The sequence below is a fragment of the Gallus gallus genome, chromosome 10, assembly GCF_016699485.2.
Source record: "Gallus gallus isolate bGalGal1 chromosome 10, bGalGal1.mat.broiler.GRCg7b, whole genome shotgun sequence".
NCBI classification, from domain to species: Eukaryota; Metazoa; Chordata; class Aves; order Galliformes; family Phasianidae; genus Gallus; species Gallus gallus.
Window position 1 is genome coordinate 5080164 of NC_052541.1, and position 26943 is coordinate 5107106.

At 40.3% G+C, this 26943-nt stretch overlaps 2 protein-coding genes and 1 long non-coding RNA gene across 14 annotated transcripts in view; 2 read left to right on the forward strand and 1 right to left on the reverse strand.

Moving 5' to 3' along the window:
- Positions 1 to 22096, forward strand: part of ICE2 (interactor of little elongation complex ELL subunit 2) — a 34809-nt gene extending 12713 nt beyond the window's left edge. For 2 of the 8 annotated variants that reach the window (XM_046899264.1, XM_040706825.2), the window contains exons 10-19: positions 1526 to 1704; positions 2637 to 2766; positions 7407 to 7491; positions 7590 to 7640; positions 8423 to 8681; positions 10914 to 11093; positions 13831 to 20662; positions 21036 to 21112; positions 21712 to 21774; positions 21878 to 22096. In XM_046899264.1, coding sequence (XP_046755220.1) covers positions 1526 to 1704; positions 2637 to 2766; positions 7407 to 7491; positions 7590 to 7640; positions 8423 to 8681; positions 10914 to 11093; positions 13831 to 13860 — 914 coding nt within the window. In that variant the 3' untranslated portion in view covers positions 13861 to 20662; positions 21036 to 21112; positions 21712 to 21774; positions 21878 to 22096. Of the gene's footprint in view, positions 1 to 1525; positions 1705 to 2462; positions 2609 to 2636; positions 2767 to 5141; positions 5397 to 5419; positions 5492 to 7406; positions 7492 to 7589; positions 7641 to 8422; positions 8682 to 10913; positions 12582 to 13830; positions 20663 to 21035; positions 21113 to 21711; positions 21775 to 21877 lie in introns of those variants that run through there. The other 6 variants (XM_040706822.2, XM_046899265.1, XM_040706823.2 and 3 more) reach the window with 5 other exon arrangements.
- LOC124417124 lies at positions 5110 to 18213 on the reverse strand. The gene is made up of 3 exons (XR_006931126.1): positions 18136 to 18213; positions 17408 to 17546; positions 5110 to 5241 (listed from the first exon to the last, which is right to left on the reverse strand). It is a non-coding gene; the product is annotated as an uncharacterized LOC124417124 (long non-coding RNA).
- The window catches only part of ANXA2 (annexin A2), a 32298-nt gene continuing 19023 nt past the window's right edge, over positions 13669 to 26943 (forward strand). The window contains exons 1-4 of one of the 5 annotated variants that reach the window (XM_040706203.2): positions 13669 to 20662; positions 21036 to 21112; positions 21712 to 21774; positions 21878 to 21945. The gene's annotated coding sequence lies outside the window, so the exon portion shown is untranslated. Of the gene's footprint in view, positions 20663 to 21035; positions 21113 to 21312; positions 21444 to 21711; positions 21775 to 21877; positions 21946 to 23891; positions 26660 to 26943 lie in introns of those variants that run through there. The other 4 variants (XM_015278763.4, XM_025153801.3, XM_025153803.3 and 1 more) reach the window with 4 other exon arrangements.

The following is a 26943-nucleotide window of genomic DNA, read 5'->3' on the forward strand; positions in this document are numbered from 1 at the left end:
GCTACAAGGCACTTCTCCAAGTTTTCCAGTGTTTAGCTGGAAATTGAGCCCGTGTTATACCCAGACCTCTACCAACAACTTGAAGGTCCTAGGGACCATAAAGATTGAGGGCTTTTTGCTTGCCTGAGTAGCTTCTGAGCTCTGTAAAACTGAAACTAGGACCCCTTGCTTCAGGTAAACTGACAGGAAAGCGAGCAGTTGGATCAGCATGGGTACACTTTTCTCAAATATTTAATTCCAATGAATCAGTGCTTTTTGGTGGGAGAACATGTTTGATTGGTGTCTTCTGATTAGCTGTGTGCTTGATCACGTAGGAATTAATTATTTAGCTCTTTCCATTGCAGACAGATTAACACAGCTAATACCTTTTGAGCTGAAATTGTTTTTATGTACTTCTTCTTTGAGTTGACCGGATTGTAGTTACTGGTCAAAGAGATGTCTCTTTCCTCTCCTCCAATCTAAAGGACTGAGCAGCGTGATACTCTTCCAATTTCTTATCTTCTCACGAAGCCAGACTATGGAATTCAAGTGTTTGACAGGGTATTTTATTTATTTATTTTTAATTGGGGTGGTAAAACCAGTGCTGTTAAGAAACTGAAAAGTGATACTGTGAAAGAAGAGAAAACCGAGTTCAACAGAATGGAGGTTACATTGCGAGCTGATAAGTGGCTTTGCATGTCTTTTTTGCAGAAGGCTAGAACTAAGTTGAGTATTTTACCAGCAGAAAATGATTTTTTTGTCACTGGAATGTTAGTACTTCACGCAGTATTTGTTCATTCAAAGATGCATGTAAATAATAAATATGATGATGAATGTATTTATTAGCAGCACTACAGCAACATTTCATTGTGGTTGTAGTTCTGACAAGTATTTCCACAGGTCAAGAGCAGAACAAAAGCAGAATTGGATAAATTTTGAATAAATAAACATATTGGAGTTTATATTTTGTATTTTTGATGCTTCATTAAAATATCTGTGAGGGACGCAGGTATGGATGTCCCTCAACCTCAAAGCTGCATCTTAAGATCTGAAGAAGTTTCTTTTGAATATAGAAGTTAATGTAATTGAAACACACTCAGTTTGGAATGGAGCCTTATACCACCAGCCAAGCCTGAGGCTTGAGCTGCTTCTGTAACTAATAAATGGATAACAACTCTCGTTCAAAGTAATTTTTTGGTCTCTTTGTGCTGAGTGAAAGTAACTTTAAAAGAAAAAAATCACCTTTCCACTCCATCTGTACAAAATGCTCTGTGTAAGAAATTCAATGGGAGGATAAAATGTGGGAATAATTAATGATATGTTCTTTAAAAGCCATTTTAGGCATTTTCTGAAATTATTTTTTTAAAAACAAACACCTTAACAAGTGACTTGCTGTGCCTAATGAGCAAGCTTTTCACCTCAAACTATTATCAAACAAAATGGCTTTTAAAATATCAACTACTGTGAGAGAGAGGGCAAAAAAAGCTTGCTCAGGCTCAAGGTGAAGAATGCCCAAGTTTGTCATTTTGGGTTTTGTTTTCTGTAGGAAAGCTGCCAGATGAACTTCAGATGCTTGTGGAAGACCCTGGAGAGTATAAAGCACCTCAGGATGGGAACGTTGTGTATAAGCTGTTCAGTTTGGATGACCTGTTGTTACTTGTGCGTTGCAACGTGCAGAAAGTGAGATCGTTGCCACGTTTCAATAAAAAGAAGAAAGCTCCAAAGGTACAGAACTGGCTCTTTTTTAAACCTACCTGATTAGGACAGATACTAAATGTGATTCTGCGTTTCCTACTACAGCTACATTTCAGTAATATGCATGAGTAATTCTATTCATGTAAAATAATGCCTCTTTGAACTGTTTTTAGAAGTCAATGTAGAAACTTCTTTTTTTCCAAGCACTTCGAGATTGTTTGGAATCGTAAGAGCATTCTGTTTGAAAAGACTCTGTGGAATACATCTTAGCCCTTAAGACAAACAATTTGCTAAATGCTTTAAGTGCAGGTGAAATCTACTATTCTGTGTTATAACAGGAGAAGGAAAGCTTATTCTGGAATCCTCAGTGATTCTCTGTGTTGTCAGGAATCCTCATAATCGTTTGACAAACCTGATCTGGTATAGTCTTCACCAAAATACCAGAATTATGATAGACAGGTAAACAGCTTGTAAGGTGTTTATACTTCATTGAAATACAAATAGATCTTAGTATCTTTCACTTGTGAAAATTATATGCTCATGATCTTGCTTGCAAGAATTGTCTTGGCTTTGCTTGATGTGAATAAAAGGCAGAATTCCAGCAAGCAAATCAGTGTCATAATTACATGTCTTTTTCTTAAATTCCTGCAGAGGGCAGTAGAGCATAAAAGTGGGAAAGTCAAAGTAACAGTTTCATGGGTAATGGCTTACTTTAATTTTTGTAAAATCTTGCCTTGACTTTCCTTGTTTTATTTTAACCTCTCTATTTTTTACCTTCCTTTATGCAGTGTCTCCATAGCCTTAAGCTTGTTGTGTTGGTTTCATATGGCACGAGCTGTTACGTCTTTGTTGCTGCAGTTGTACTGGAAGATAATGATGATTACAAGTGTCAAAATGTAGCTCAATGGCAATGATCATTTTTGCACAGAGTGCAGATTTTGCTTGTATGTTTGCTTTTTTAGCTTATTCCAATATTCCTATTGCCTAAACTGGAATACCAAGCCTATTATGGTGTTGAAGCTCTTACAGAAAGTGAAGTATGTCAGTTGTGGACAGAGAGTATGCTTCATTCTGAATGTTTATTCTATATTGGTAAGTTTATGTGTTGATTTTTGCTTGCTTGTATGAAATGTGTATGTCTAAACCGTCATAGAATAAGAGAAGAGAAAGGTGTTTATGACAGGTATATTCCATACATCCTTATTTAATTTTCTAACTTTGATTTTCACTTTTATCTTAAGTAGGTTGTTTTTCTAAAATTTCTCTTGGGTGGTGAATGGGGACATTTCAACTTCGATTTTCACTGGATAACATCCAGTAACGTTTGTCTGCAAGAACTGCAGAACTGCATTTATTTGCTTTTCTAAGAAAAGTGTATCTATAGCCCAAACTTAGCTCTCAGAAATTAGCCATCTTCGTGACTTCAATTCTTTGGTTTTTTTTTTTCAATGAGTCAAATACAACAGGAATTATTGTAATGTATGAGCAGTGAGAATACTTCCTGATGAAAAATGAACTATAAATATATACTGTTTTTGAAATCATTTTAAATCAATTTGTTATCATGTGCCAAAATTGGTGAGTAAGAAATAATTGGGTATGTGGCTCAGAGGATATAGATCTGTTTGTTTTTGAACTTGTAGAAGGGGAGAGGGTGAAGCACAAGTTGCTTTTCTTTGAAAACACACAATGTTTGTAATTCAACACTAATAACATGCAGACAGATAAGATATAGGAGAATGAGGAAAAGCAAGCAAGATACGGCTTGTTTTGTTATTCAGAAATACGAGAAATTGCAAGCTTTGAAAACAGTGTACTTGTGTCTCAAATACAATATACTGGAAGTAATTTTGGCTTTGCAGTAACAAGAAAAATACGTAGCATGAGTTTATTTAAAACGACTTTCCATAGACATGGTATTGCATAGGATCTCTGAATGGCAGTATGTAATTATATTTTTCAGATAGTTGAACAGAAGTAGTCTGTACCTAACTAGTCAGGGAAATTTCATTTCCTAATACATGATATGGTTCAAAATATTCTTGTCAAAGGGATAGTTGTGATAAACTCCATCCTTTATCTCCTTTCCATCTGCTGTTCAAAAATGTAATAGTGTCTACGCATACAGAGTAATCAATACTCAGAGTGAGGCAGTAAAAAATCCTGTATAGAAGAGATTACAACTGTAATTTGGAGCACAGAAGATAGAACAAATCAGAATGAAAAGCAGAAATGTTTAGAAGGTGTCTTACTGTAAAGGCTCTTTTGTCTTAGTTGTGCACCAAGCATGAGTGCGGTGTTATAAGGAAAGCAATTAATGTTCTTCCAGGAAAAAATGCTATAACCATATTTGTACAGTGACTGTTTTAGAAGTCAAGAAAGTTTGTCTCTTTCTGGAGAGAAAGAAAAATGATACGTATAAAGAGTGGGGCCAGTTTATTTTCCCAAACTTTTTAATATATGTATACTCCTTTGATATCAATTATCTAGTAATTGATTAAGTTTTAAAAGGACCATCTGTTCAAGTGGTATGTCACAGTGCATCTTAGGATATGCTTAATGTCTGCTGTGGGACGAGGGCAATCCTGTACAGTGAGTGAACGTTCTGGAGCAGGGAATGCCTCACTTCCTGTTATAGAAAGATTTGTCTGTTTTTATGGTTGTTATGGCAGCAGTTGTGGCCTGTGGTTGCCTAACCTTTCCACTTTAGCACTGAATGACACTTTCTGCTCTTGGTAGCTCATGTCAGAATACTATTTGAGAAATGCTGAGTTCTTTTTTTTTTTCCTAGTTTTTACATACAAACTTTGCATCTTAATCATAGAACTGTAAGGCTTATATGAAATCAGATCTGATCTTAAAAACCTTCACAAAACCAAATTTATTAAATCATTATGCACAAAGTTCTCCTGTTCTTCTTCTCTAATTTACTTTGATGTAAGAGTCTGATGGGTTTTTTTGTTGTTTTTTTTTAAGCAACTACAATATTACTAAACTGCACTGAAATATTTCTCCCCTTCAAGAAAATATTTCTGTTTATTAGCTTCTCCAGGATCACAAGCAGTGTGAGGAAATAATAAAGCTGTAGAGAGTGGACTGACTGTCTTACAAAGTATGCAGGCTGGAAGAATGCATGTCTATCTAATCATCCATCAGTAACAGGACACTTAGCATATGGCTAGGGCACAGAAGTTTGCACACAGCTCACTCAGCCAACACCCATTTACTGAGGCGCTCAGGATTGTAGCAGAGAGCAGTTCTTGTTCCGGCATGAGCTGTCATCCCTTTCTGATTCAGAAGTTCCTTAGTCTCCACTGTACCACGCAGGCAGCTGTTAGCCATGGAGTGGGTGTGGAGCCCTAAGCAAGCGGGCTCCTGTGGACTAGCCTTTAACAGCTCTGTGTGCTTAAGGAGAAAGCCATAGTGAAGCTGAGACACTGGTTATTCCCGTGGTGTTTGTTTTTCAGTTCTTGTATGCACTTCGTCCAGCAGCAAAACATGGAATCTTCAGGGGTTTGTACTGGCTATAGTAGTTCTCCTAGTATGTATGAAGGCCCTCTTCCACCACTGTTTAAACGAACAAAAAAAAGATTTAGAATATTACTTGTGTTGGACTTCCAATATGTGAATAACTTTTGGTGCTGGCAGAATATAGGTTTTATTCAGGTAGGTAAACTGAGGACTGTGGATTTTTGGTACCATTACTAATACAGTACCTATAAAACTTCTGTTCTTATTCAATCAGTTCTGAGACTGTGCAGATCTTAAGTGAAACCTTTTAAACTGAAGTTTTGAATGGGTAGCGCAGATATCAGTGGTAAGTTGCTTAGGTGTTCTTGGATCTTGAAAAAACTTGAATTCACTGTATTAGCAACCTTTTGCGTTGCTAATAGATACGGGTGGAAAGTTCTTTGGACCTTGGATAGTGCCCCATAATTTTCCAACATTGTTTTTCTGTGTGACTAAGGGAAGTATCTCACAGTGACTCAGCTCGGCAGATGAAAAAGAAAACGGAAATGGAGGTATTGCCTCCTGCTTACTTTGCAAGATGTGCTGTTAAGTTGGATTTTTGATTTCTTGACAAATGGACTCTCCATTTGTTCAAAAGCAGACATAGTATCTTCACACAAAGGAAGGAGTGCTGTCTTTCTGTAGAGCATCTTGCTCAGTTGTTGTTTTAAGTCCTATTGCTGCTCAAATAAGATAACATGCATACAGAAAGGCTGTGACATTTCCAAAGTATCTGTACCTGTTTAAATTGGTTAAAAGGAATTGTGATAGGCTTTGCTCATTAAAGCTGGGAATGCTTTACCCCCATAATTCACTTGTTTGCATTAAGTATCCGAGCATAGTTTACCTTCACCTGAATGGAATAATAATGACTTTTAAATAAAGATGATTTCAAGACTGTTTGGAAAAAAGTACTTTCTGTACAGACAACTTACTGAATGTCAAATGGTCTTGGTCAGTCACTTCTTAAATAAAGGATACAGTAATATACATCCTGTATGAGTAGTTTATAGGTACTTTTCTCCAGCTATGCTGTCAAAGAGGTTAGAAATGGAGATTTTGAGAAGATGCTGACAAGTAATGGAGAACACAGATACTTTTCTTAAATGATTTGAAGTTTCTTTCTTCATAGTTAGCAATGCAGAATATTAAACTTAGTTATTTAGTCTTACAGAAAATACTATCAAGGAAAGTAACACGTGTGGTGATTTAAAAATGAACCAGGGCAACTGGTTTCCTTTCTAATTTGTTAAAAATGAGAGTACTTGATCATCTTGCATCACGTAATGGATTGCTGAGTAATGTTCAGCCTTGAATGTGAAATGCTTTTGTTTAGCAATTTTCAATATACTGTTGAGGTTTTTTGACTTCCTACAAGGACAGCTTTATAGCATGCAGTAAATTCCACTGAGTAGGTCATTTTTTATTATACTGTGTTCTCCTTCTAATTCTTCTTGTGGAAGCTGAAACAGGACAGTTTTCTGCAAAAACCTCAACATGAGAGAGGACCTCTCTTGATAAGGTGCAGTCACTACATTGATGTACAAGCTATGGTAATTATCTTTATTGCTTTTCAAGTGAAAACTTGGGCTAGCCTGTGCTTGTTATAGCAGTATGTTGAGGAAAGCTCTTAGCTATGTCAGAGATAAACAGTCTTCACAAATTTGCCGTGAACAAGGCCAGAATTGTAAGCTGTGTTTCAGTTGAGGGGAAAAAGACAAAGGTACAGAATACTCAGAAAACCAAATAATATAAATGTTCAGATAACGTAGCAGATGAGAGGAATGAGTATGTTCAACTCCAAGGTAAATTTGTCTTAAAAGATTTGCTTATCATCTACACAGTAAGGAAGTGTAGTGTTCTCAAATTTTCCTGATGCTTAACATACAAAGTAGCTGCCAAGCGTAAAGCCATAGCATGTGCAACCTCATTTTGCGAGACATCGCACAAGATGTGAGATTTGCACGACTCATGGGCACATCCCTCAGCTATAAAACAGCCCAGACACAAATGCCCATATGTAGAAACAGCTGTACATCTTATTTTCAATTGTTGTGCAACATTGATAGATACTTTTAATTGCTCTATGCTGTAAAGCAGGAAAAAATATTCCTTTTAAAATGCTCTTTTTAAATTGCCCAAAATGCAAATTATGCCTTTATATTTGGTTGTTCTCTCTCTTTTTTTTTTTTTTTTTTAATGTATTGATTAATGTTTTCCAGGGCATATTGATGGTCTTACATCAAAACTTATTATGCTAGAAAAGATTTCTCCAAAAACATTTAGAGAAAAACTTGGATTGATTAAGTGAGTATGTTAATAGGTGGTTTTTTTTAATGATGAGTCTGAAATTCTATCAAGCCTTGCAAGATGCTACTTCTGTAATGTTTTGGTTTTTTTTACAGGCCAGCAAATTCATTGAATATACTTCATCACATTTTGAAGAAAGTGTCTGAGTAAGTGCTTCATTTTTGTACATCATATTCCTTTCCAACTGTACTCGTGTGATCCTGTTTGTTTTGTACAATGGTTGTCTACTCTTTGTTTTTTGTGTCTTTGGATACATGAAATATTTTAGAGATTCTTTTAGGTCTAGCATAGCATAACTCAATACTACATTAAAATATGCTTAGGGTTGAAGTTTTTGTATAGATGGTACAAAAGAACAACAACTTGACTTTTATGAACCGCTTATTCAAGAGAGAAGATGGGATACTTCTGAGTTCATTTAACAGTACATGGGAGTGTGTAGGCTGACACTTAAAATTTGATTTTTGTTAGCAATAACAAAGTTCCCTTTATATGTTCCCTTCTACTTAGCTTTACTTACAACAGCATATGTCTTCATCTGCACACTGTTGCAACTTCTCTCGTTCCCTACTTTTTCTTTCTTTAGCTACTTTGAGGCTTTCAGTCTGCAAGCTTCTTTGCATATACAAGGGCTGCTCTGAAATAACGCCGTCTATTATGTTCATTCGTGACATCATAGGCAGATGTCGGTGGCATGGCAGAAGAGGTTGAACCTTCTTGCCAATATAAAACATAAATGAGCAAGAATATTAATACAGTTTAACTTGCTCATTTTTGTCCATAGTCTTTTTATAAAACAAGGACTGATAAGTAAATATCTAAAGATGTTTTGCTTCTGCATTAAAAACTTGCTAGCTATCCTGTTCAGATTGTCAGATAAAGGGAAACAATTAACAAAACAAAGTTAATTTTTTTAATATCTTTTTAGTTTGCAGGAGGGCTCTTATCTACTGACTCATGCTGCAGGAGATTCATCAGTTTCAATCTACAAGAGTTCTCTTGACAAGCAAACAAGAGCTTCATATAACTTACATAAGGCTCATTGTGATCTGCCTACAGTACCTGCCATGCTCTCAGTCCCTTGGGTGCCACTAGATCCCAGTCTCCCTTTGCCCTATCACATGAAACATGGAAGAGTCCCATGCACCTTTCCACCTGCGCCCCAAGAAGCCATATGGAAACAGAAGGTCAGTATTGCACTTAATGGAAAAACAGAGTAGCAGTTTGGAAATAATCTTTTTCAATCCACTGGTTATAGGTGATATATTTGTCATCTTACGGGTTCAGAGAGACCCTTTAGAGTTCTGCATCCACAACCAGGAACAGGAATGCCCTTTTCCTGAAAGGTATTACAGATGAGATTCATCTTACCTAGCTTTAAGTATTATGGTATAGAAAAGCAATGTTGAAGCTTGTAGTACTCTCAGCAGAGGGAGGTGGAATGCTTTAATAAAGATCCATCTATAAACTAGGATAGGTCTCTTCTGTAGGTTGCAAGACTCATGCTGTAATTATTTTTTACCAGTGACTACAGAATTATAGATGATTAGTGCAACTGTAGAGAGGTGCAGTCAGGTGAGATGAATTATACTCTCAGGGTCTATTCTATGATAAATTATGTTGAACTCTTATTCTAGTTTTACATGATACGTATGTGTTTTCCTAAAAAATACAGTTTTTACCCTCTTGGGCAAAATCTCTTCAAAATGGAGCTTTGCATCTTTAATGTGAGTTAATGATACTTTTGGACAGTAAAAATGATGCAGCATTTGCCCTACTTAAAAGCCTTGTAATTTATAGGCTTTCAGTACAGCCGAAACAGGTACAGTATTTCTATTTATGAAGATTTCCTAGGGTTGCCTCTGATGTTGCTTTTTATCAACAAGCTTCATTTTCAGACAGTTTCAGGAAGGACCTGAAACTATTTTAACTATTCAACTATTTTACTGTCTTGAAATCCCCACTTCCCCTCCATTTTCCCTTTTCTTTACTCCAAATCTGAGAATCTTGAAATCTTGCACTGTTTCAGTGAAAACTGGCATGACTTGGAGGCATGTGATGGTGAGTTCTAAGGAGCTTTGTGAAAATAAGTAACAAGACGGAGGAGAGGAATCAAGGTTAGTTCTTCCTCTGTGGAGACTGCATTGAGCACTCAGCTCTAATATTTGATACCAGAAACCTCATGTGGGCAGCAGAGATTGTAAGGAAATCACACATGTCAAAAAGACAGATTTTTCTGTTGTTAGCTGTAGGATAACACTATAAGACAGCAGACCCAAAGAAGTTGTTCTTTATTGCAAGTTTGAGTACTTTCCTTGATCTCCTCATGCTCTTCTTTCTCTGTTTTCATTTTATTGATTCCTGATTTCAGCAGGTAGAGTATCTTGAATCTGTTCTTTGTTGATTATGATGTTGAACAAATCTCCTGTATGGATAATGGCAAATTTTCTACAGCAAAAAGATTCCATTTTAGTCTTCTCAAGTATGTTAGCTCAGGCAGCTAGATAACAACTAATCACCTGTCTTTGATTGCTCTGAACACCTTCTAGCTTTGAGAAAACTTTGCAATTCAAGTGGCTTCCCTGGCATAGCAAAACGGGGAATCATACTACTTCTCGTAGTATGCTGTTCCCTACACAGGGCAACATTCCTAGCAGTATCTCTGCAATAATGTTTAAGAGCAGCATTCTGCTTAGTGCAGAGGTATGCATACTTTGTGTAGCACCTGGGAGTAACTTCTTAGTTCAGAAAAACATTTCTCAGACATAAATACATAATTGTTTATGTGGATGGCATACTCCTAACATCTTTTTTTTTTTTTGCTGCTATTGTTTCTATAACCATAGAATTTATCATGAGCAGAATTAATTGCCTGTATCCAAAGAGAATTTTAATAGAATATTTTTTTATAAAATATTGAGAACCTCAGCCTGCTTTGTAATTTGCACTGATGATTAAGCAGTGCATCTCATGCTTTGGAAATTTCCCGAAGATCCCACACTTAGCTCTTAATATTTTGAACAGGTAATACGACAACGTACTGGCAGGGAACTTTTCAGGCATTATTGTTTTTTTCAGTGCGGGTTTACCAATTTGACACTTTCTGTGCCAGTTGTTCATTTTAGCTACATTCTGACCTTATATGAGGGCAATATAGAGTAGCACACCAGTTTCTGACGGCCTCATGTACTTTGGTTTCTGCCAGAGGGAAATTTGGGCATGAAAGGAGTGGGAGTGGTGAGATTCCACTGGTGCCAGGAAGAGCAGCGGTGCCTCTCATCCTGTCTGAATGTGACCCTGAGTCTGGCTGTAATTAGCAGGCAGTTCTCTGAAGGTAGTTGTGTCTTTGCTTAATAGAGATAGAGATTAAGATTATTAATTCTTTTTACTTTTTTTTTCCTCTCTCCTCACATGTCTAGATGACTGGGGTGAAAGGGCAGTTGGACACACCCTATGAGGGAGAGCCAGTAACTATGGAAACAAAAGGCAATCCAGCTAAGCCTGTTAGAAATGAAGGTGTGGCTGCAAAGAAGCTGAAGAATTATTGCAAACAAAGAATGATGAAGAAAAAGTGGAAAATGAAGCAAAACAAAACACAGGTGAAGTAGGAATATCTGAACCATGCTAAGCATGGACTGGAGGAGGTCAAAATGCGACAGTGAATCTGAGGGTTTTTGCAGTTTCAAAGGAGCCAGAACAAACCGGTAGGGGAAACAGCTCCACAGCCGTATTTAGGAACACTGGAAAGTTCTATAAATCTTTAACCCCTCCTTACCTTTGCGGGCACATTTCAGTTGAAAAATCCTAAATTCAATCAGGGGTTTAAAACAAACAAACAAAAACAATGAGTGTCTCCAGCTGAGGTCAGGGGAAAAAAGTACATCCTGTTAGTCCCATCATTTTTGTAGAATAACTACAGCTTGAAGAATGATGTGGTGGTCTACAGCAGTATCTGATATGACTTAGCAACAAGAAAAGCAACTTTTCAGTTTGCTTAGTTCTTCCAGAATCACTACAGATTTGTATTCTGGCATTTTAAAATCATATTTTACTTTATGTGGTATAGCTAAGAGAGTTATCTAGTTAATTCTTTTAACGTAATGTCTACAAAATTTTTCCAATTATTTACAAAAAATGCATTCTCTTTTTAGGGTGGTGTAGCCAATGAGTCTGGGGAAACAAGAGCTGTGTTTAATAGAAAAGTATGTGCCATAAATTTGCACTAGGAAGCCTAAGAGTACAGCAAATATGAAACAGTTAAAGAAAATTTTGGTGCTTCCCCAGCAAAATTTCCAGGAATTTCTTTGGTTTCTAGCATGTCTTCAAAAATGAATGTTGATATTTTTTTCTTGTGTTACTGAAAGGTTACAGTCTGACCTCCTACCAGAATGCAGGGGGATATGTGGTAGTGTTTACCAGAGGTATTAAGGTTTGCCCTACTCGTCATTTGGAAGAATCAAGACTGTGCTATTCCTCAGCAGTTCACTTGAAATTTCGAGCCAAACTGAGTGTGGCGTTAGAAAAAGAGTATACTGACTGTCTGTTGCAGTTTCCAATTGGGTAAGAAAAATGGGTATTCTTACAATGGTCAGTATTTGAAGCACATTGTAAGCTGTGATGCATTTGTAATTATTTTCTGGATTTCTGGTTATGTGTTTCTTTATTAAGAGAACTGATTTTAGAAAAGTTATGAATTCTTGAAAGCCAGTAAATTCTTTCCCATGTTTGCCTTTTAAATCACAGAACTATTTTAAAATGTCTGAGCCAATTTTTGTTTGAATGATGTTCCAGCAGGTTGTTTGTATACATGCTTAAACTGCTAACTTGAGAAACAAAGGCCTTGAAGATTTTCTTCCAATTCTTTTACTTGGACTAAGCGAGGGACAAAGTACATACATCTGATTGGAGTTCTTCTATATAACATGGAAGTTTTATTGCTGTTTTTTTTTATCATGAGAGTGAAAATAAACTATTTTATTTGTTTACTGGGTTGTACATGATTTTTAAAATCCCGAAGACGGGTTCTTTTAAGCAGGTAGGTTTAAGCAGTGAATCTACATTAAAATCTATTCATTGTGAAATACAAAGCATTTTCTGAGCTTTTTTTTCTTTCCCTTGCTGGATGTATTTATAATATTATTCAGTTTATTATTGTACTGGCCACTGTAGCTGCAGTGATATGTTGCTGACGAGCCGAATTGGCTTAGTGTTGTTTGCAAATTACAAGTCTTCCTGGCTCAAAATCCTAAATCCAGCCAGCGACCTCTCTTAATGGGCATACTTTAGCTGTGAGTCACTTCTGTGAGATAACTAACTCTGTGTGGGGAGTCAAAGCAGTTTTCAGTGTGTATACATAAGACTATACATAAGACAAACTTGTGTGGAATTTATTTCTTTTTATACCATTTCTTAAGTTTCAAGTGTATTCTTTATTTGCCCATGTGTCTATGCAGCTGGAAGAGTTCTGTCTTTTAATATTATTATAGTGTGTGTGTGTGTATACACACATATACACTAATTGGAGTTTATTATCCATTTAGAATATGTAGGGAATGTGGAGTTTTTATATAACCCATGAGATGGTTTTTTCACTTCACTGTAGTGTTACGTTGGATTTGTTCTCTTTTGGATTAAGTGGGACTGGGATAATGTGCTCTAAGTTGTTTGAAGGACTGTTTTTGTTCATACAGCATGAGAATTTGTTGAACTCCATCATTAGGTGGATAGGACAAATGCTACTGAGAGCTGTGGTCTGTTCATTTTCTCACAGCCGTGTAGAACGTACCTTCATAAAGTTTATGTACCAATTGCCATCGTTTTACAAGCTAGATTGAGCATAAGATTTCTGTTGTTAAAAAGGAAACTGCTGTTCTCCATGACTCTGAAGATGCTGAAACGAATCTTGGGGATACTCCTCACAAGGAGGGATTTGAAATACTGTCACAGAGTACTGTCACTTGGGTAGCTCTTGGTTGCAATAGTACAGTTGTTTTGTGACACGTGTGTGTGTGTGTGTGTGTGTGTGTGTGTGTAGATGCACCCTAGGTCTGCATGGACTTGAAAAGTAATGAATAGGTTGTTTCTGCTAATGGTTGTTATTTCCTAAATCAAGATCACAGCCTTTTCCTGTGTCTGAACATGAGCAATAACAGCGGGAAATTCTTAATGTAAGTTGCCTTTATAGTCTGCCACATCCTGATGAGGTTTGGTGGGAAGAGGAATGCTACTTTTAACAGCATATGAAAACCAAATCTTGACTTTGAGGTAGGAGAGCCCGATACAGCAAAAAATAATATGCCTTTGATCATCTTTCTGCTGGATATTTCTGTTTCCCAGAGGATTGCCTTGTTTCCCAACAGCCTGTGATTGGTGAAATAAACGTGGAGGATTATGTAACATCGTGGACTAAAATCTAATGTGAGTTTGTTACTTTGCCTAAATTGCAGCTTTGTACTCCAACATGATCTCTGTATTTAAAATCAAATTACATTCTTATTTTCTCTAGTAACAGTTAAACAAAATTCCACTCAGTGAAATGGGTCTGATAGCAGAACATGTTATTAAATACTCTTTGAGGCAAATGTTGTACAAAGATATACTTAGGTTTGCATAAAACAAAGCTTCATTTAAAGGGGTTTGATAGAAAGGAGAAAGAGGAAGGGGTAGCATGTTTATTTTGAGCACCAACATCTGCACTTTGAAACAAAGGAAATAGGTAAATAATATAGTTAGGTTAACAAAAAAAATCAATCAAGTCAGAGAATGTGATTTGTATCAGTTGGTGAATCTCTGATTCTGTACAGGCTAATCCCAAAGGAACAGTTATCTTTGGAGGGAAGGAACGCAGGGGAGCCTGACGGTTATGGTTCCACCAGAGTATGAATTCCTAAATCTAACACAGACTGTAAAGCTGTGGTAAGGAGGAAACTACAACTGAAGGAGAGCGTGCAGACCTGGATCTGATTCTACAGACATCTCTGCTCCTGCAGCTACTTAGTACTGATATTTTACATGGCCTCAGTCAACTGAGTTTAGGAGCAAATTTTCAGATGCCACCATCTTGTCTTGTAGATTCAATCTTCAGCTTTGCATTTGGAATGAATTACATATATTTGTATTGCAGTTTGTGATTCGTTTTTAAATGTAATTACTACTACTTTGTCCATCTGCATTATGAGAACATCTTTTGTATAAGCATTTGAAGTGCAAAGTTGGATGTTACTTTCCGGGTAAGAATCTTCCAATTTTATGTATTTATTCCTTGTTAGATTTTTGTCTTAGCAGTTTACCTGGTTATAAAGGGCATGTACTGCCCTGTCTCTCAGAATGGAAAGTTGTAACTGCTGGTGAATTAGACTGATTTCAAAACTCTGTATTTGGTTCTCTCTTTCCTTCTAGGTGTAGATGCTTGTAGTCCAGTATGTATGTGCTGCTGCTTGTGATTATTTTGTTATGGGTGCTGGAGTTAAATCCCATGCAGTTCTTGTTGACCTTGTGCAGCCTAAGTCTCTCTGAATAGTGGCTCTTCTGTCCACTGTAACTCTCCTTTCCATTCTGTGTCGTCTGCAGACTTGGTGAATGTTGATTCATTTGTGCTATCCAGATGATTTATAAGAAAACTGGGAAGTACTAGACCTAGTGTCGACCCCTCCGGAGCTCCATTCATGACTATCTACTAGTACAGCTCTGAGCCACCAGTTACCTCAGTGAAAATGGAAGAAACCCTCTGAGAACATAGTTTTCCATGCTGCATAAGATCACTGATATTAAATATGTTTCTCTCAATTTTCTGATGTTTTTTGATAGATTCAATTGTTAGGTAGTCTGTATTCAGTTTTGAAGGTCTAGAAGGGGAATTCTTACCAGGCATTAGAGATTATTGATTGATTATACCTGTGAAGGTATGAAACTTTAGCAGTTCTTCGTGTTAGCATGAATAGCTGCAATGGGCTATTGATTGTGAAATCTAACTTTTTTTCCTACAGTAATAAGTGCTTGCAAACTTAATTTGCATTGTGCACTGATGCACTGCTTTCATTGCCACGTGTTGCTGGCAAGACCTCTTCACCATGTCTGGGTGACTGAAAAAAAATATTAGGAAAACATTTACTGTGTTTCTTCAGTATCTTGTAATGTAGCCTAGCAGGTGGAACCATAGATACGAACCAGGACTGTGTGACAGTCAGAGAACTACCAAGTCATTATCAACCCAGTGCCATGATGTTCAATACCAAATACTGGACCATTTGTACAGGTACTTCTTCTGCTTCTTACTTGATTATGCTGAATTTTAGATAGGAGATTGTCTCTAAAAGACAGTGAAGACCAGTTTAGAGGTAGTCTTTTAGAATGTTTAGTGATGACCTCCATTTAAGCTGGCTCTACTTCCACTAGGAGAGGGAGTTAGTGCATTTTCAGTTTCTCCTCTTCTGAGTCTGACTGGATATATAATGTCTCAGGTGCTTCTCTGAGAACTTATATAACTATGTTTCTTCTTTCTTAAACAAAATACAGCCTTTTTTTCACAAGGAGGGGCACAGTCTTTGCGGAAGCATTGTTATTGCTTGTTAGGTTTCTAAATTTTTCTTTGCTGACAGTAAGTTTGGGCTTTTTAGTTGCTTTTATATCATTTTTCTGCAAAGATCTTTAGATTTTACTACATTTTAGAAACCACTATTGTCATACTTTTGAAAGAAATGGATTTTATAGTTAAAACATTCAGTTAGTGCCATCATCTGGATCTGTTCCCTTGATTAGCTGAGATTTCCTTACAGCTGAAATAGATTGAGGAGAGGAAATACAGTGCACACTTCTTTTGCTTTCAAATGACAAATGTCTGTGGCTTTATGTTACTGTGTGAACTGTGCTGAAGGCTTTTTTTGGTACCTCCTCCAACTCCAGGGGACAGATATCAGCTGTATGTCTCTCCATGCCTGTTCCTGCGATCGGTCAGCTAGTCTTGTACTCCTTTCCTCGGCTGCTTTGTACTCAGTTATTGTTTACGGGCTGTGATGATTGCTTGTTACTGTGTTAATGACTTCCTTGATGATGGCAATATCAGGAAAGTAAACTTTAGTGTTTAAGACCTGTTTGAAAATCATCTGTAGTTGTGCTGTCTCTGCAGCTGTTTTTCTGCTTCATGGAGTTGTAGAACTGTTCCCTGTGGAACTTGTCAGCAGGGCACAGCAGTGAGAATTGTCCCAGCTCGGTTGTTTGTTGAAGGCTTGTATGAAAGCAAACCTCACACATAACACACAACTGTTTTGTGATTCCTTCACGCTAAAATGACAAGGCTTTAAAAATATATTTCTGATTCACTGAAAGGAGAGGATGCTGGTTTTAGAATTCAAAACTGGAAATGTGAGTCTTAGCCTGCCTGGCAGAAACAGATTTCATAACAGCTGTTCCCTTTCACTGCCTCATCATCTTTGCATGAAAACAAGTGTCATAGCCTAAATCTGATCTAAAGGTGTATGCCACTGGAAAGAGCAAAAAAGGCTGCCTGTGTAGACAGTGATATTTAACGAAGAAAGACAATTTTTTGAATATGTGACACTTTTTTTGTGTTGCAAGGCATCCTTTGTTCCCCAGGCAGTACAACTTCAGCTGAGCCTTATTAAGTAATAGAGTTCAGATCATGTAATGACTTTTAGGTTATTTTGTACTAAAACAGGGTTGATAGGCTTAAAAAAAAAAGGGGGGGGTTATTTCACAAAATCATCAATGTGCTCCTTATTGCTGTAGTAACAGCATGTCGATTTCAGTAAGTGATCTTTAATCTGCAAGTGACTTTTTTCAGTTAATTTTCAGAGGTTGCATGATATTAAACAAAAAGGAGCTTTTTTTTTTTTTTGGTTTGCAGTTAGTAACCTGCTAATTTGACATAGGAATCTATCATTCAGAGTAAGCTTACCTGGTGATAAATGAGATTCCTGAGACTTTCAGAATGTGCCTGAGGCTCATAGGCATAATACATGAGTGTGAGCCTTCCCCATACTTCAGCAGAGGTTGGGAGACTATCCAAACCATGGGACTGTTTGTGTTCTGAGTCACTAGAATGAAAAAAAGCATAGAACAGACTTGGTAATACATGAATCTTTTATCACTATTCCTAGAAAAAAGCCCTATGCTGTAAAGTCTTGTATAGCTGTTTCTGTCCTTTGGCAAGAGAAACCAAAGTCTGGTGTGATTATCTTTGCTGGTCTATTCTAGATGATGTCAGGGGCTCCATGTGCACAAATAATATTTCCTACAGTGTTTTCCAGTATGTTGGCAGTCTGAGGAATGTTACTGTAGAGCTGGCAGCTGTGATTATTTTACGCACTGTGTCATCTAAATGACTTCAAAATCTCTCTTAATGCTGCACTGTACTAGTAGTCTGTTTATGCTAGCAGCATTATGCTGATACTGGTGGAAAAGCTGAACCTGTCATAGCTGTTCTTAACCCATTAGTGTGTATAGGACCAAGGACAGCTTGATACCTCAATTCAGGTAGAATTGCAACTCTCCACCACTAAGGGAATTAACCTGTGCTTGCCAGTATTTGTGATAATCTGAGAAGAGAAAATAATGTCACCTTCCTTCACGTCTGATATGTTCAACAGTCTTTGTAAAACATGGATTGTATGATTTTTACCCTACCAAAGGTAGTTGGCTGTGAAGCAGGAAGTCAGAAAATCCCCGTGGGATTTGAGAAGACTCACTGAACCATGGTTACACACATAGTGACTGTTTGTTTGTACATTCTATGACTGTTCCATTCACAGTAAAGATGCTGAGTTTATTCATGCTGCCAATACCACCAGTACACAATTTGGCAAGTGTGTTTCATTTCTGTTTGTGTATTTGTCTAGGCAATGCCTCCTACTCAGGCACTAGGTGATTACTTCTGTGAGGCACACTCAAACACCAGAATGCTAGGGATTAGCATTTCGATTTAGAAGTGAAAATGAAGATCAGACACCATGAGTGCTTGTGAAAAATGCATGCTGGAGAAGTTACGTGTGTCCCAAAGAACAGGAGGTTATCTGAGGTGTTATCTTTTGTTCCTGATGTATATTCCTCGCTGAATGTCTGTGTTACCTGAACGCTTATACCTCTACTGACTGACTCCAGTGAGCATGATGAGCAGGAGGAAGGAATACATGATGGGCTGATCTTTGGGGCATGGGGCAAACAAGCCTGCTGCGCCTCTTAATTTGCTGGCCTGTGTTGTTTTCTGTGTCAGCTAGATGAAAGTAATGAAGGATTTTGCTTCCTTCTGAGCATCTTGACTGGAGCATACATGGTTCCATTTTGTTTTCTGTTAACAATGGACAACTAGTGCAGTGAGATTTCACTATAGTGTTAAAACTTTGGTTTTGGCTTTGTTTTTGATAGGGACTTTCATTAGACTGTACCCGTGCCCTGAGACAGCTGTATTATTAACTTCTGGGTGTAGTTAAAAGAGCTTCTTTCTGACCAAGTCCTGTGGTTATAGACCTAGGTGATATTTTACTTTGGCTCTCCCTTGTCCTAATGCATATCCCACGTACCCTGGCACGTGTTTCCTTGTGGAGGCAAGCGCCTTGCTGCTCAGAGGCTGGGGGCAAAAGGATCCACTGAGATGTGAGATTAATGAGGATGGTGGTGATATTTCCACTGGTGACGAAGAAAATATCTGAAAACAGATTAGAGTTCAATCTACGAGCAGACAAAAGTGAAGTTGCATGTATAAGGAGTAGAGAAGTAGCTGAAGACAAGTGCAGTGATAACAGAAGATCGGGAGATGAGATTTTTCTAAGTCGCATGCAAGATGCAGCTAGGTAACTGGGTAGAGAGGTCAGTGTTTTACTAGCCATGGAAAGTAGTTGCTGTTAGGTTCTAGTGCAATGGGTAAAACACTTTGAGTGGTAACTGTAGAATATAAGTGTCGCTTCTTCAGTTAAAAACATTTCTAAAATACATACTTTACAAGACAGTTGACATAACCTTGTTTTGTGTAGGTTTCATACTACACAGATGGAGATAAACTGAATACAGTTTACCAGATGTACTGTATTTCTTTTTGTTGAAGTAATTTGGAGAGTCAGAAGGCAGGACCTGATCAGTAAGGCAGTGATCTGACTGGTTGCGCACCATACTACAGCACTGCAAGGCATACACTCCAGGGTTCCTGTTTCTGTCTTGGATGGTGTGCTCATAAACACGCTGCCTGCCTGTACCCAGGCTGAAGTGGTAAATGCCAACAATACTTACCTATCTTGTTACATGTGCACTTCACGGATTAGGTGAGAGTTGTCCAACACAAAAGATCACTCCAGAAAGAAATCTAGTTCTTTAAGAAGGACTCTTTCAAATACGTACAGTTCTGAGTAGAAAGTCATGTTTGTACAGGGGTATGCATGTGTGTGCGGGAATTAGATTGCACAAAACAGAATTGACCCCAGAGGTTAGGATACTAAGAGGAGCATGTATCTAGAACTATATCTATTTCCCTGGTATTGTATTAGGTCAGTGATGAAGTTGGTATTCAACAGACTTCTCAAAAGCATACAGCACCATTACAGTTCTGTAAGATTTAGAGTAAGTCACAAGTGAAAAATTTTGCATTTCACAGAAAAAAAAATAAGAACTTGAGAACTTCCAGTGTTAAGAATTTTCCTTATTTAGTTCAGATGTGTTTTGAGGAGTCTGCCATAACTGTACCTTGAATAAGTTGCCAAGGTAGTATCCTGGGAGTCCAGCTAGCATAACTTTAAGGTTGTGCTTTACTACCTTTGTAACTGTGATCACTTGCAACAAATCTGTATGTATGTGTATCGGGGCAGTTCCAACAATAGACCAAATAACCAAGATACAAAAATAATACCCAGAGGTCTGCCTGATCACATAGAATGGAATTTATATTACCCTCTTGCAACATACTGCATTCAGTGAAGCAATACTGTATGTAGAGGTTCAGCCACGCCTAAACCAGAAAGTCCTTTTGTCCCGATCCCATGGTTTTGGTATGCAAGAAAAATGTTTAAGTAGGCAGTAAATGTTGACAGAATTGCGTTCTTCATAACTACACTGTTAATGCATCTTTGAGTGATTTATTTATTTATTTATTTGTTGTAGAAAGAATTCTGAGAGGGAGTGAGCCAGACCTGTGTAGATGAAGGAGCCAAGCATCCCATGGACAGATGTGAGTGAGAGAACAATTTTTCAGAGCCATTGACCCTATTTGCATTCATGCTACTGCAAAAATAAATCTTGGATCAGAGGGGAGCTTAATATTCAAGTTAGACACATCGATTCTCCAGTAGCATTACATAAGATAATGACAAGAAAAATCGAAGTTGTTACTGGAATGGAAGAGAATAATTGAAAGTAGAGAGAAAATAATTGTCAAACAATATTAAGTAATAACAAAGTAATTGGAAAGTTAGCAATGTGAATGTTACTTGAGTCTGACAGGATGGACTAAATGGACGTGTCCGTAGGATGAACAGTCACAATCAGCTGTTGGAAAGGAAGAATGAGAATTAGCACGATCACACTTGTTTTTCCATTCTCAGGACTCTGGGGAGCTGCAGTCAACAAAAGTGCTCTCTCTTCTGTGGTCAGCATGCAGGAAGCCAGAGATCACAAATAGGTAATTGGAGCTGAAGTCGATGCAGGTTATTTGAAAAACTACTTTCCGTGCAAACATTTTAAGGGACTGTAGGGACTAAGCAATGTGAAAACAAGTAAAAACCTTTCCTGGCACTGCCTGACTTACAGGCTAGTTGGAGCTTGTTTCTTCCAGTTAAACTTCTGGGCTTGTGATAAGTGCAGTCCTTTTCCCAGCCTTCCATCCAGCCTAATGCTAACTGTAGTTATGCTAATGTAGTGCTAAGGAGCAGTGGCTGTGGATCAGAACCCATTGTGATTAACCATCCAAGCTTTGAGGTAAACCTTCAGAAATAACCCGTGTGACTTACAAGGTAATACCTCGTTTTAAAAAGTGATTCAGGCACTTGGCTGCTGTTCTCCCATTGAATTAATTTCCTTTCCCTGTTTGGCAGATAACAGGTCTTTCCTATTTGTGCAGTTTGACCGTTGCCTTCTTTTCAGCTAACTGGTTTTGCAGTGTGTTTCACAAAGAGGAGAGGAATGTGTAGTATTTCCATGGGCAGGATCACCAGCCTTTGGTATTAGGGTTGGTTGCTTGCCGGAAACGCTGATGTCTTTTCTGCTCTTCATACTGCTTAGATTCCCCAGCTGGTACAAGTGCCGATGATGTCGGTTGACCTACATAAGCAGAGACCAATTCAGGTAATTTATTATGATATTAAATAATGTTCATATCTTCATGACTGCAAATGCAGTTACTCTTTTTCCTTATTGTTTTTTTCATTTATTTTTTTAATCACTGCAGCAGCCCCTGAAGCTTGTGGAAGTTCAGACAGGCTGCTGAATGCGAGACACTGACTGTTCGAAGCTGAGGTGAGTCTGATTCCAAGATGTCTGATTCCAACTGATGATTTAGCTGGATATTACAGCCAATATCTGTGCTCTTTCAGAAGCTGTTGGAATTGTGGGAAAATCCTTTTGTGCTGTACTTAATGTAGCTAGACCAATAAATGTTCACCTGCTATTGGAGCCTCTTCAACCTATTCATGTGAAGATCTAGTTAACTAAAATTAATGGTACCATATGAGCTGTAGGACTTATTTTTAGAAGTATTGAGTTATTGAAAATAGAACAATTTTCTAAGGAAGTGGGAGTAGTAGTGTCATTAGGAGAGGCTGCAGCAGAGGACAGAAAGGTAAATGGACCTTCTGTTAAGCGTGTGAATGGGCTCTTTGAGATTGGATGGATTTGTTAATATGTGGCTTGGGAGATTTTATACAAGAATGCAACATATGCTGCACGTTGGTAATATGTTTGTTATGTGAAAATAATGTTTTTTCCAGCTGAGGGTGTTCTGGTTGTGTTTTTCTGCTGCTTTGCTCTGAGAATGTTTGACAAGAAATTGCCCCACCACCCGAACTATCCCCGAGGGGCTGTGCAGCCATTAGTGAGGACATTGGCTGTCTGGCATCTGCTCAGCTGCTCATCCCTATTTAAAGCCCTCAGTGAATATTGCAGCAGAGTGGCTGTTACTTCTAGGACTGTACCTTTCATCTGTGAATCATCTTTCCAAGTCTCCAGTGATTTTTCTAAGAAACCTAAGAGGAAGGGGAATTGTGTTTAACTGGTGGTGACAGACTGGTGGAACTGGGATGCCCAGGAATCAATTTTTAAAGCAGGTCTGTGGCCTCACCAGAAATAAGAACCTCATGAGTGAAGCGAATGCAGTGCTTGCAGTGATGTTCTCCAACAACATGTTGTGCCACCGTAAGCCTTTTCAGATGGCCGTCCTCTATGTCTCATTTTCTTTTACTCAGAACTGTTAACATGACTTTCACATTCTGCAATGGCTGCTCGGGGCATCCTCTCCTTTGCTCCTGCCGATGTTCCAAGCCCAGCATAACGCCTCTTCTCTCCTGAAGCTCTGATCTTGCTTCATCCCAGTGCTTACTGCTTCCTTTGTCCCAGAGCCCATGTTCTGTCTCTGGTGCTTCCCTGCTTTTACCACTGCTGTTTTCATCGCCAAGCCTAACGCTTTCTAGAAATGTATCTTTTCCTTTTTTACCTGTATCTTGTTTTTTTTCTGACTGGTATCACAACTGTGCCTTGACAATTTAATTTTCCCTACTTCGAGTAGCATGAGTTTGGGTTTCTTTTTCTTGTTTGTTTCCTTTTTTGCCTCCCCTCTTGGTGTGAGCCTGGGGACAGAGGTTGTCTGTCTCGGGCTTCTCCTCTGCACTGCTTGTGACGCACAGCACTCAGACTTCCTATACTGCGGACTTCGCACAGTGAGCTCTGAGAGCTGCTCATTTAATAGCGTTGCTCCGAATGGGGCTTCCCCGCAGCTTACAGCTGGGGCCGCCCGAGGAGCTGCGCCTCGGTGGCAGCGCGCGGCTCAGCGGAGGGCTGTGGCTGACGTGTCGGGCCTCCGTGCCGCAGCGCGGCCGTCCCTCGTCCGCTGTGTGTGAAGGAGCGGCCCTGCCCTACCTGCCAGCGTGACCCGCCGCACCCGGGCTGCTCCGGGGAACCCCACGCGAAGGCCGCGGGGGCGGTGGAGGATCCCTTAGCCCCGCGCTCCTCTCGGCCCTGCGCTGCTCCGGGGCGCTGCTCCGGGCGGCTCCTTTAGGGCGGCCCCGGGGACTGCGGCCCCGCGAGGCGCGGAGCGACCGCCCCTCCCCGTCCCTCGCCCACCCCGTTCCTCACCCCTTCCTGCTCTCGTGGAGGGCGCGGCCGGGTGAGTCAGCGCCGCGGGTGGGGGCTCCGGGGCGGGGAGCACCCGCCCGACCCTACAAAACCCCTCCCGCGCCGCTGCCGGCCCCAGCCGCCGCCGGAGCCGCCGCCAGAGCAGCCTTGCCCGCCCCGGCCAGGTGAGCCCCGGGGCTGCCAGCGCGGCACGGAACGGGGCCGGGCCGGAGGGTGGGGGCCGGGGTACAGCGGCTGCCGCGGAGGGAGCGGAGCGGGGCGGGTGCTGCCTGGTAGTGGTGCGGAGCGGGGCGGCGGTTGGGTGCGGCCGCCCCGTTCCTCTTCTCTTCCTCCGGCTTCGCCCGCGCGGTGTTGACCCCGCGCGAAGCCGCCCACGGGACGGCGGGGCTGAGCCGGGAGCTCCGTGCGCCCCGCGCCGCGGCGGGGGGTGCGGCAGCGCCCGGGAAAGAGGAACCGTCCCGTACGTCGTCGGGCTTCCCCAAAAACATTCCTGCGAAGGCGCGTAACGGTCCGGCAGAAGTAGCGGCGGGGCCGTACATTCGCTTTCCACCCCGAAACTTCGCCTGCCTCTTAAAGGCAGCGGTCGTGCGAGGCTGCGGTGAAGGCGGCCTCAGAGACGCCCCCAGCCCGGCGGGATGCGCACGGCCCCGGGCAGCCGCCCTTCTCTGCCCCAGGGCGCTGCCGGCGCCCCGCAGCCCGAGGGCGCAGCCCTTGCACGGCACGGGGCGGGGCGGGGCCGGGCTCCCCCCGGGTTCCCCCCGCCCACGACGGCAGCGCCCGGCTCGGGTGTGGCACTCCGGCCCGTCTCGCGGTGGAGGTTCTCCTGGGGGCTGCTGCCCGCCTGAGTCAGCCCTGCTGCGTTTCCTCCTGCCTGAGCCGGAGGGCAGAGGGACGGAGCCTTTTATTTCAGCTGCAGGAAAAGTGACGTGCTCTCGGGTAGCGTTCTCACTCGTAGTGGGCTTAGTTTCTTTTATCTTAGCTGTTCTGATGTTCATATTCGAACGCTATATCTGCAGGGAGATATACTGACCCTGGTGTGCAAGTTGAGAGTCAAAGGATCTTTCGGGTCCTCTGTGCCACTGAGTGATCCCTCTGCGCTCCTTCTGTAGCAGCTGCCTGTGATAAGCAGCCGCAGTGCGTGTGGTTTGCATTACCATGGGACGGTTTCCATTGGTAGGAAAGCTCTTCCCATAAAATGTCAGAAATTGAATAACTTGAATTCAGAGAAATAAAGGCCCTTATTTTTGTGCGTGCACGGCATCTTGGAATGGGACATCTCCTGGGCTGTTAGCAGTGTCTGCGGAAGAGAGCAGTTCAAGAAGGTTTATGGCAGTGTGGTTGAATGGTTTTCTAGATCCTGTAAAGCTAGTTTTTCTCTGAGTAGTGACTTTGGATGTCTTGCTAAACCTTACAGCACGCCCTGCAGGGAGAGGGCCTGGCCCGTTTGTACCAGCAGTCAGCAGTATACAATGAATGATTTTGAGTCCTTAATTCATTTACCCTGAGGCACTGCAGCTCCTCCCGGCTGCATCTCCTCCATTGCCAGACTTTGCCCTGGTTTGGAGACCTGACACAAATGTGCTCTGAGTTGAAGTTTCCATTCTCTCTTTCTGGGGATGCCGTTTCCTTGGCTCATGGTTTGGGAACACCCTTTGCTCAGTTTCTGTCTGCAAGGTTAGATTAAATTCTTAAAATGATAGCTCTGCTTATTGAGCAATGCTGTTTGTGTGTACCTGGCATGGCTCTCCTCCATGAATCATGGTGGGTGTCGTGCTTTTTTTTTCTTCCTCCCCTAACTTTGTGTAGCTGAGCTGTCCCTGGGAATCAAGATCCAGAGCTGCTTTATGTATGCCCTTCTGTCACCAAACAGCTGAGGGAATGAGGCACTGAGTATAGGCTAGCAATGATGGATGAGTAGGTTTGTAAGTCAGAGATTGCTGGTGGTGGTGGTGGCGGTCTGGCCTCCAAACAGTTATCTCCTTTAGTAGAATGACACTGTGCTTCAGAATTGCATAGTTTGTATTTAGGAGTAAAACCAGTTGTAGAGACTTGCCTTAAGGTATTGAAGTGTTGTTTCCAATGTAAGGAAGGACAAGTTAGTGCACGTATTTTCTATTTACGTGCTCAAACCCAACCAGAACTTGTCCGAACAGCATCAGAATCAGTTCTCAAATATGATGGCATTACAAAGCAGGGTGTGACAAGACGTGCATTTGTTCTGAGTAAAGCTCTCTCTCTGCAGCTTCTTGCAGAAATGCATTTTTTCTTTTGCCAGCGTGCTTCTGAGGGAAGGGCGGTTGCTATAGCATTGCTGTGTGCTGATGGCACGAACCTTCCAGCTCCAGCCCTACGTGAGGGTGTGATCGTTCTGTTCTTGGAAGCTGTTCAAGTGCTTTGTTCCAACAAGCCCGATTCACTGTGGTTTCTAATTGACTTAGAAATAGGAGTGTTGCGAAAAGCTTTGAGGAAGATTATACTGCAATCACTTTGCTTCAGTTTTGACTGGTGGTTTGTAGTTCTTTGTGACGAGGAAGGCTAAAGGACTGGAATTGCTCGTCTCTGGTATTGATTGTAAAGCTGTCAGAGTACAAAGGTCTCATTGTTAGGCACTTCATTTTATTAACATAAACATGAGGAATTTCACAACGCAGGAATATGTCGTCCATCTCTAACCAGTGCAATTGTGCCAGCAGCAGGTAGCAGCTTCTTGCTGTTTCTGCTGCCTATCTTTAAAAGGCTGTGTTGGAGTTCTGCTCTGAAGAGGATTTATTTAATTAGCTTATAACATTATTTATTTTATTTAAATAAATTGTAATATGGAAATATGCTGGGCAATATCTCTCCTCTCAGTGGATGAATTCGTGAGCTGAGTTTTGGGTCTACAGTAAGTCATTTACATACTGCCTTTGGCTTCTAATCTCTGGGAAAGTGAGTCCTTTTCAGTAAAACAGCACTGCAGCACTGGCAAACTTTCCTGACCAGAAAGCAGAGCTGAAAAAAAGCATAGTGTTGTGAAGTACATTTATCAAATTGATGTCTATTTCTGCAGTGTGAATAATTTGTTTCAGGGTTTTTTGTTTTTGTTTTTTTTCCCTAATTTTCTTTGTGTATCTTAGCAAGATATTATGCAGTTTGGGGAAGTGAGCAAGTGATATTATTTCATGTTGC